The 9494-nt window shown below is 48.2% G+C and overlaps 1 protein-coding gene across 1 annotated transcript; it reads left to right on the top strand.

Annotated features, from left to right (window-relative positions):
• The first annotated feature begins 5424 nt into the window (after nucleotides 1–5424).
• Nucleotides 5425–8479, top strand: LOC135515562 (von Hippel-Lindau disease tumor suppressor-like). The gene is made up of 3 exons (XM_064939182.1): nucleotides 5425–5631; nucleotides 5882–6022; nucleotides 7537–8479. The coding sequence occupies exons 1-3, from the start codon at nucleotides 5439–5441 to the stop codon at nucleotides 7698–7700; spliced, it is 498 nt and encodes a 165-aa protein (XP_064795254.1). The 5' UTR covers nucleotides 5425–5438; the 3' UTR covers nucleotides 7701–8479.
• The last annotated feature ends 1015 nt before the right edge of the window (nucleotides 8480–9494 follow it).

The raw sequence follows: 9494 nt of genomic DNA, 5'->3' as shown, positions 1-9494 counted from the left end.
ATTTGCTTGGTTTTGAACTGTACTAAACACACATAGAGGCCAAAGCTGTAGGGGATGGAGCTGTAGGGGATGGAGTTGTAGAGGATGGAGTTGTAGAGGATGGAGTTGTAGAGGATGGAGCTGTAGGGGATGGAGTTGTAGAGGATGGAGCTGTAGGGGATGGAGTTGTAGAGGATGGAGTTGTAGAGGATGGAGTTGTAGAGGATGGAGCTGTAGGGGATGGAGTTGTAGAGGATGGAGTTGTAGAGGATGGAGTTGTAGAGGATGGAGCTGTAGGGGATGGAGTTGTAGAGGATGGAGCTGTAGGGGATGGAGTTGTAGAGGATGGAGTTGTAGAGGATGGAGTTGTAGAGGATGGAGCTGTAGGGGATGGAGTTGTAGAGGATGGAGTTGTAGAGGATGGAGCTGTAGAGGATGGAGTTGTAGAGGATGGAGTTGTAGAGGATGGAGTTGTAGAGGATGGAGCTGTAGAGGATGGAGTTGTAGAGGATGGAGCTGTAGAGGATGGAGTTGTAGAGGATGGAGCTGTAGGGGATGGAGTTGTAGAGGATAAAGTTGTAGAGGATGGAGCTGTAGTGGATGGAGTTGTAGAGGATGGAGCTGTAGAGGATGGAGTTGTAGAGGATGGAGCTGTAGAGGATGGAGTTGTAGAGGGTGGAGTTGTAGTGGATGGAGTTGTAGTGGATGGAGTTGTAGAGGATGGAGTTGTAGTGGATGGAGCTGTAGAGGATGGAGCTGTAGAGGATGGAGTTGTAGAGGATGGAGCTGTAGAGGATGGAGTTGTAGAGGATGGAGTTGTAGAGGGTGGAGCTGTAGGGGATGGAGTTGTAGAGGATGGTGTTGTAGAGGATGGAGTTGTAGTGGATGGAGTTGTAGGTGATGGAGTTGTAGAGTGTGGAGTTGTAGAAGATGGAGTTGTAGAGGGTGGAGCTGTAGTGGATGGAGATGTAGAGGATGGTGATGTAGAGGATGGAGCTCTAGAGGATGGAGTTGTAGAGCAAGTAGGAGTAGAGGAGGGAGATGTAGAGGATGGAGTTGTAGAGGATGGAGTTGTAGAGGATGGAGCTGTAGAGGATGGAGTTGTAGAGGATGGAGTTGTAGAGGATGGAGCAGTAGGGGATGGAGTTGTAGAGGATGGAGTTGTAGTGGATGGAGCTGTAGGGGATGGAGCTGTAGGGGATGGAGTTGAACTGGATGGAGTTGTAGAGGATGGAGTTGTAGAGGATGGAGCTGTAGTCGATGGAGCTGTAGTCGATGGAGCTGTAGTGGATGGAGCTGTAGAAGATGGAGCTGTAGAGACCAGAGCTGTAGAGGATGGAGCTGTAGTGGATGGAGCTGTAGAGACCAGAGCTGTAGTGGATGGAGCTGTAGAGGATGGAGGTATAGTGGATGGAGGTGAAGAGGATGGAGCTGTAGAGACCAGAGCTGTAGTGGATGGAGCTGTAGAGGATGGAGCTGTAGAAGATGGAGCTGTAGTGGATGGAGCTGTAGTGGATGGAGTTGTAGAGGATGGAGCTGTAGAGATCAGAACTGTAGAGGATGGAGCTGTAGTGGATGGAGCTGCAGAGGATGGAGCTGTAGAGACCAGAGCTGTAGTGGATGGAGCTGTAGAGGATGGAGTTGTAGAGGATGGAGTTGTAGAGGATGGAGCTGTAGTCGATGGAGCTGTAGTCGATGGAGCTGTAGTGGATGGAGCTGTAGAAGATGGAGCTGTAGAGACCAGAGCTGTAGAGGATGGAGCTGTAGTGGATGGAGCTGTAGAGACCAGAGCTGTAGTGGATGGAGCTGTAGAGGATGGAGGTATAGTGGATGGAGGTGAAGAGGATGGAGCTGTAGAGACCAGAGCTGTAGTGGATGGAGCTGTAGAGGATGGAGCTGTAGAAGATGGAGCTGTAGTGGATGGAGTTGTAGAGGATGGTGTTGTAGAGGATGGAGCTCTAGAGGATGGAGTTGTAGAGGATGGCGTTGTAGAGGATGGAGCTGTAGAGGATGGAGTTGTAGAGGATGGAGTTGTAGAGGATGGAGCTGTAGAGGATGGAGTTGTAGAGGATGGAGTTGTAGAGGATGGAGCAGTAGGGGATGGAGTTGTAGAGGATGGAGTTGTAGTGGATGGAGCTGTACGGGATGGAGCTGTAGGGGATGGAGTTGAACTGGATGGAGTTGTAGAGGATGGAGTTGTAGAGGATGGAGTTGTAGAGGATGGAGTTGTAGAGGATGGAGCTGTAGAGGATGGAGCTGTAGAGGATGGAGTTGTAGAGGATGGAGCTGTAGGGGATGGAGTTGTAGTGGATGGAGCTGTAGAGGATGGAGCTGTAGGGGATGGAGTTGTAGTGGATGGAGTTGTAGTGGATGGAGTTGTAGAGGATGGAGTTGTAGAGGATGGAGTTGTAGAGGATGGAGCTGTAGAGACCAGAGCTGTAGAGACCAGAGCTGTAGTGGATGGAGTTATAGAGGATGGAGCTGTAGGGGATGGAGTTGTAGAGGATGGAGCTGTAGGGGATGGAGTTGTAGAGGATGGAGTTGTAGAGGATGGAGCTGTAGAGGATGGAGCTGTAGATGATGGAGTTGTAGAGGGTGGAGTTGTAGAGGATGGAGCTGTAGAGGATGGAGCTGTAGAGGATGGAGTTGTAGAGGATGGAGCTGTAGAGGATGGAGCTGTAGAGGATGGAGTTGTAGAGGATGGAGTTGTAGGGGATGGAGTTGTAGAGGATGGTGTTGTAGAGGATGGAGTTGTAGTGGATGGAGTTGTAGAGGATGGAGTTGTAGAGTGTGGAGTTGTAGAAGATGAAGCTGTAGGAGATGGAGTTGTAGATGGTGGAGTTGTAGAGGATGGAGCTGTAGAGGATGGAGTTGTAGAGGATGGAGTTGTAGAGGGTGGAGTTGTAGAGGGTTGAGCTGTAGTGGATGGAGTTGTAGAGGATGGTGTTGTAGAGGATGGAGCTCTAGAGGATGGAGTTGTAGAGGATGGCGTTGTAGAGGATGGAGCTGTAGAGGATGGAGTTGTAGAGGATGGAGCTGTAGGGGATGGAGCTGTAGTGGATGGAGCTGTAGAGGATGGAGCTGTAGGGGATGGAGTTGTAGTGGATGGAGTTGTAGTGGATGGAGTTGTAGAGGATGGAGTTGTAGAGGATGGAGCTGTAGAGACCAGAGCTGTAGAGACCAGAGCTGTAGTGGATGGAGTTATAGAGGATGGAGCTGTAGGGGATGGAGCTTTAGGGGATGGAGCTGTAGTGGATGGAGCTGTAGAGGATGGAGCTGTAGGGGATGGAGTTGTAGAGGATGGAGCTGTAGGGGATGGAGTTGTAGAGGATGGAGTTGTAGAGGATGGAGTTGTAGAGGATGGAGCTGTAGAGGATGGAGTTGTAGAGGATGGAGTTGTAGAGGATGGAGCTGTAGTCGATGGAGCTGTAGTCGATGGAGCTGTAGTGGATGGAGCTGTAGAAGATGGAGCTGTAGAGACCAGAGCTGTAGAGGATGGAGCTGTAGTGGATGGAGCTGTAGAGACCAGAGCTGTAGTGGATGGAGCTGTAGAGGATGGAGGTATAGTGGATGGAGGTGAAGAGGATGGAGCTGTAGAGACCAGAACTGTAGTGGATGGAGCTGTAGAGGATGGAGCTGTAGAAGATGGAGCTGTAGTGGATGGAGCTGTAGTGGATGGAGTTGTAGAGGATGGAGCTGTAGAGATCAGAACTGTAGAGGATGGAGCTGTAGTGGATGGAGCTGGAGAGGATGGAGCTGTAGAGACCAGAGCTGTAGTGGATGGAGCTGTAGAGGATGGAGCTGTAGAGACCAGAGCTGTAGTGGATGGAGCTGCAGAGGATGGAGCTGTAGAGACCAGAGCTGTAGTGGATGGAGCTGCAGAGGATGGAGCTGTAGAGACCAGAGCTGTAGAGGATGGAGCTGTAGAGGATGGAGCTGTAGAGGATGGAGCTTTAGAGACCAGAGCTGTAGAGGATGGAGCTGCAGAGGATGGAGCTGTAGAGAGCAGAGCTGCAGAGGATGGAGCTGTAGAGACCAGAGCTGTAGAGGATGGAGCTGCAGAGGATGGAGCTGTAGAGACCAGAGCTGTAGAGGATGGAGCTGTAGAGACCAGAGCTGTAGAGACCAGAGCTGTAGAGACCAGAGCTGCAGAGGATGGAGCTGTAGAGGATGGAGCTGTAGAGACCAGAGCTGTAGAGGATGGAGCTGTAGAGACCAGAGCTGTAGAGACCAGAGCTGCAGAGGATGGAGCTGTAGAGACCAGAGCTGTAGAGGATGGAGCTGCAGAGGATGGAGCTGTAGAGACCAGAGCTGTAGAGGATGGAGTTGTAGAGACCAGAGCTGCAGAGGATGGAGCTGTAGAGGATGGAGCTGTAGAGGATTGAGCTGTAGAGGATGGAGCTGTAGAGGATGGAGCTGTAGAGACCAGAGCTGTAGAGGATTGAGCTGTAGAGACCAGAGCTGTAGAGGATGGAGCTGTAGAGGATGGAGCTGCAGAGGATGGAGCTGTAGAGACCAGTGCTGTAGAGGATGGAGCTGTAGAGACCAGAGCTGCAGAGGATGGAGCTGTAGAGACCAGTAGATGGTAAATATAGCTACACATCAAAGAGAGGGCGACAGACTAGCGATTAAGAGGGTGGGGCTAGTAATGTAAAGGCCGACTTGGTGAACAATATGTCTGTCTGTCTAAAGATCAGAGAATCAACAGAGTCTGTATAGGTCATCTCTGTCTGTTTGTCTAAAGAGCAGAGAATCAACAGAGTCTGTCTGTCTGTCTGTCTGTCTGTCTGTCTGTCTGTCTGTCTGTCTGTCTGTCTAAAGATCAGAGAATTAACAGAGTCTATATAGGTAATCTCTGTCTGTCTGGAGGGATGGAAAACAGACTAAAGGGTAGAAGAATGTATGGGTGGTAACAGGATAAACACACCAGTGTATGGGTGTTAACGTAGCTTGTCAGAGACAATTAGTAGTGATTAAAGCACAGCCACACATGCAATCACACACACACACACACACACACACACACACACACACACACACACACACACACACACACACACACACACACACACACACACACACACACACACACACACACACACACTCCCTTAATATTGTTAACTCATTATTAACTACTGCATATCACATGACTCCGACATCTTTAATAGGACTCTATTGGATTCTATAAGATTATTTTATACTCTAGTAGACTTTTTTGGAGTCTATTAGACTCTATTAGACTCCATTGGACTCTATTGGACTCTACTGGACTCTCCTGGACTCTCCTGGACTCTATTGGAATCTCCTGGACTCTCCTGGACTCTATTGGACTCTATTGGCATCTGTTGTTCCGAGAATGATGTTTCATGTCTGACTCGTCAGAGCGCTGAACAACAGCGACCTCTTGTGATTGGTTTAGGGAATGAAATCGTCGTGGCATTCTGAGTGTCACTGTCGTCATGGAGGAGCAGGAAGTAGTGAGCGGGGAAAATAAAGCTCTCCGGTCTCTAAACGCTGAAGTCAAAACCCACGTTAATTTTATTAATCAGTCGAAACAAAGCGCCCGAGCATGGTGGTTGGATTATTCCGGACATCCAGTTTCTTATGGCGATATACGAACGAACGGGTTATTACGAATGAATACTTTTCTGAGTGAGTCCCTCCCTCATGCAACACAGCCTTCTATCTTTCCCTTATTTAGTCTTTCTTGTGTTACTCAAGTACTTGATCTGTATTAAGTTTAGCATGTAATGTAATTCAGCTATGGGCTGAACCAAGAGGACAGTTATACCTCAACAAAGCATTACTTAGCTATGGGCCAAATGTTGAATTGAATGATTTGTAGCCTAAAGCTATTGTTCGTGACATTTAATTTCCCTCCATCTCATTCCACTCTCCGCAGCGCATCCGTGGGTTTTCAGAGCCTCTCGAAATGGGTCGAAACTTTTAGCTAATCAGCTAGATGTTTATATGCCAACAGCTGCCACCGAATATGAAGAGAATGGTGACCCCAAGTTTCTGAATGTTGTCATAGCTACCCCAGGTGTGTCCCTCTCTATGTTGCTTCCCATCAACCCCGTTGACAGACACCCGTTGTTCACTACACTTCCAAGTGCTGTCGTTTCCTTTCCTCGTTGTCACCTAGATATAAAATAGTCAAACCAATAATAGCATTGACATTTGGCCTGTCCCAGGCTGCTATAGGCTGTTTTAAAAATAAATAAATGGTAGGCCTAGGCAACAGACAATGAGATGAAAACCTAGACTATTGAGACTTTCCCTCAAGTTGTTGTTGATGTCACCACCCACACATGCATTACTTGTTTGGCATTTTACCCCTCAAAAAGTTATTTTGATAGTTTCTTTCTGTGTTCCAGTATTGTTTATAGTAGCCTGGGTCCCAGATCTTTTCTGATCTTGCCAACTCCTGATGGAATTGTTGTAAAACAAATCATTTGGCTTGGCGATGGAGTAAACGAAAAGCACAATCAGATCTGGGACCAGCTCTGTCCAGGAGTGTTGACAGATCTGGGACCAGCTCTGTCCAGGAGTGTTGACAGACCTGGGACCAGCTCTGTCCAGGGAGTGTTGACAGATCTGGGACCAGCTCTGTCCAGGGAGTGTTGACAGATGTGGGACCAGCTCTGACCAGGGAGTGTTGACAGATGTGGGACCAGCTCTGTCCAGGGAGTGTTGACAGATGTGGGACCAGCTCTGACCAGGAGTGTTGACAGATGTGGGACCAGCTCTGACCAGGGAGTGTTGACAGATGTGGGACCAGTTCTGACCAGGAGTGTTGACAGATGTGGGACCAGCTCTGTCCAGGAGTGTTGACAGATGTGGGACCAGCTCTGACCAGGGAGTGTTGACAGATGTGGGACCAGCTCTGTCCAGGGAGTGTTGACAGATGTGGGACCAGCTCTGTCCAGGGAGTGTTGACAGATGTGGGACCAGCTCTGACCAGGAGTGTTGACAGATGTGGGACCAGCTCTGACCAGGTGTGTTGACAGATCTGGGACCAGCTCTGACCAGGGAGTGTTGACAGATCTGGGACCAGCTCTGACCAGGGAGTGTTGACAGGCCTGGGACCAGCTCTGTCCAGGAGTGTTGACAGGCCTGGGACCAGCTCTGTCCAGGGAGTGTTGACAGATCTGGGACCAGCTCTGTCCAGGGAGTGTTGACAGATCTGGGACCAGCTCTGTCCAGGGAGTGCTGACAGATCTGGGACCAGCTCTGTCCAGGGAGTGTTGGCAGATCTGGGACCAGCTCTGTCCAGGGAGTGTTGACAGATCTGGGACCAGCTCTGTCCAGGGAGTGTTGACAGATCTGGGACCAGCTCTGTCCAGGGAGTGTTGACAGATCTGGGACCAGCTCTGACCAGGAGTGTGTAAAAACACGCCAAGTTTCACCGACGTCATTGTTTCTCTCTGTGTTCCAGTGTACTCTCTGCAGGAGTGTTGACAGACCTGGGACCAGCTCTGTCCAGGGAGTATTGACAGATCTGGGACCAGCTCTGACCAAGTTTCACCGACGTCATTGTTTCTCTCTGTGTTCCAGTGTACTCTCTGCAGGAGTGTTGTCTGATGCTAATCCGTAATCTGGTAGAAGAGGAGGACTACGGCAGACTGGACATCCCCGAGTCACTGAAGACAGACCTCAGACAACAGCCTGACTTACTGAAGGAGCTGGGACTCATCAACCGTCTCAGAATGTTGACCTAGGATCAGTTGTATCATTTAGATCACAATGAATCAGATTACATGGACAGGAGGGGATGACCTGATCCTAGATCAGCTCTCATACTCTGAGAAGCTTTATGCATAACAGGCTACTGAATAATGGACTTTCTGTTGACCAAATGTTGGGGATCATGGCTAGACAGCAATGTTCAAGTCTTGCCATGGATTCTTAAGCAGATTTAAGTCAAAACTGTAACTTGGCCACTCAGGAACATTCACTGTCTCCTTGGTAAGCCACTCCTGTCTAGATTTGGCTTTGTGTTGAAGGTTATTGTCCTGCTAAAAGTTGAATTCCTCTCTCAGTCTCTGGTGTAAAGCAGACTGAAGCAGGTTTTTTTCCCTCTAGGGTTTTGCCTGTGCTGAGCTCCATCCCGGTTCATTTTATCCTGAAAAACTCCACAGTATTTTCCAATGGCAAGCATACCCATACCTTGATGCAGACACCACCAGGCTTAAAGACAAGGAAGCAGTTGTTAACCTCTATTATTTCACACAGTGAGTCCATGTCACTTATGTGTTTTGTTAAACCACATTTGACTCCTGCACTAATATTATGTTTGCCTAAACAAAGTGGCTGAATACTTATGCAACAATTATATTTTAGTTATTTATCAGTTATTTTTCTTCCACTTTGACATTGCAGAGTATTTTGTGTAAATTAATGATTTAAAAAAAAAGGACAAATCCATTTTAATTCTAATTTGTAAAACAATAAAATGCAAAATAATCCAAAGGGGTCTGAATAATTTTGCAAAACACTGTCGGTGCGTTCACCTGGTCTAGTGGTATAACTGGTTCTGTACAGGTGAGTGTTCACCTGGTCTAGTGGTATAACTGGTTCTATACAGGTGAGTGTTCACCTGGTCTAGTGGTATAACTGGTTCTATACAGGTGAGTGTTCACCTGGTCTAGTGGTATAACTGGTTCTATACAGGTGAGTGTTCACCTGGTCTAGTGGTATAACTGGTTCTATACAGGTGAGTGTTCACCTGGTCTAGTGGTATAACTGGTTCTGTACAGGTGAGTGTTCACCTGGTCTAGTGGTATAACTGGTTCTGTACAGGTGAGTGTTCACCTGGTCTAGTGGTATAACTGGTTCTGTACAGGTGAGTGTTCACCTGGTCTAATGGTATAACTGGTTCTATACAGGTGAGTGTTCACCTGGTCTAGTGGTATAACTGGTTCTGTACAGGTGAGTGTTCACCTGGTCTAGTGGTATAACTGGTTCTATACAGGTGAGTGTTCACCTGGTCTAGTGGTATAACTGGTTCTATACAGGTGAGTGTTCACCTGGTCTAGTGGTATAACTGGTTCTATACAGGTGAGTGTTCACCTGGTCTAGTGGTATAACTGGTTCTATACAGGTGAGTGTTCACCTGGTCTAGTGGTATAACTGGTTCTATACAGGTGAGTGTTCACCTGGTCTAGTGGTATAACTGGTTCTATACAGGTGAGTGTTCACCTGGTCTAGTGGTATAACTGGTTCTGTACAGGTGAGTGTTCACCTGGTCTAGTGGTATAACTGGTTCTGTACAGGTGAGTGTTCACCTGGTCTAGTGGTATAACTGGTTCTGTACAGGTGAGTGTTCACCTGGTCTAGTGGTATAACTGGTTCTGTACAGGTGAGTGTTCACCTGGTCTAGTGGTATAACTGGTTCTGTACCGGTGAGTGTTCACCTGGTCTAGTGGTATAACTGGTTCTGTACCGGTGAGTGTTCACCTGGTCTAGTGGTATAACTGGTTCTACTGAGTTGGAGGAAGCAGACGGTCCTTCAT

This window comes from Oncorhynchus masou, chromosome 27, assembly GCF_036934945.1.
Source record: "Oncorhynchus masou masou isolate Uvic2021 chromosome 27, UVic_Omas_1.1, whole genome shotgun sequence".
In the NCBI taxonomy this organism is placed as follows: Eukaryota; Metazoa; Chordata; class Actinopteri; order Salmoniformes; family Salmonidae; genus Oncorhynchus; species Oncorhynchus masou.
This window is presented reverse-complemented; position numbering and strand designations above follow the sequence as displayed.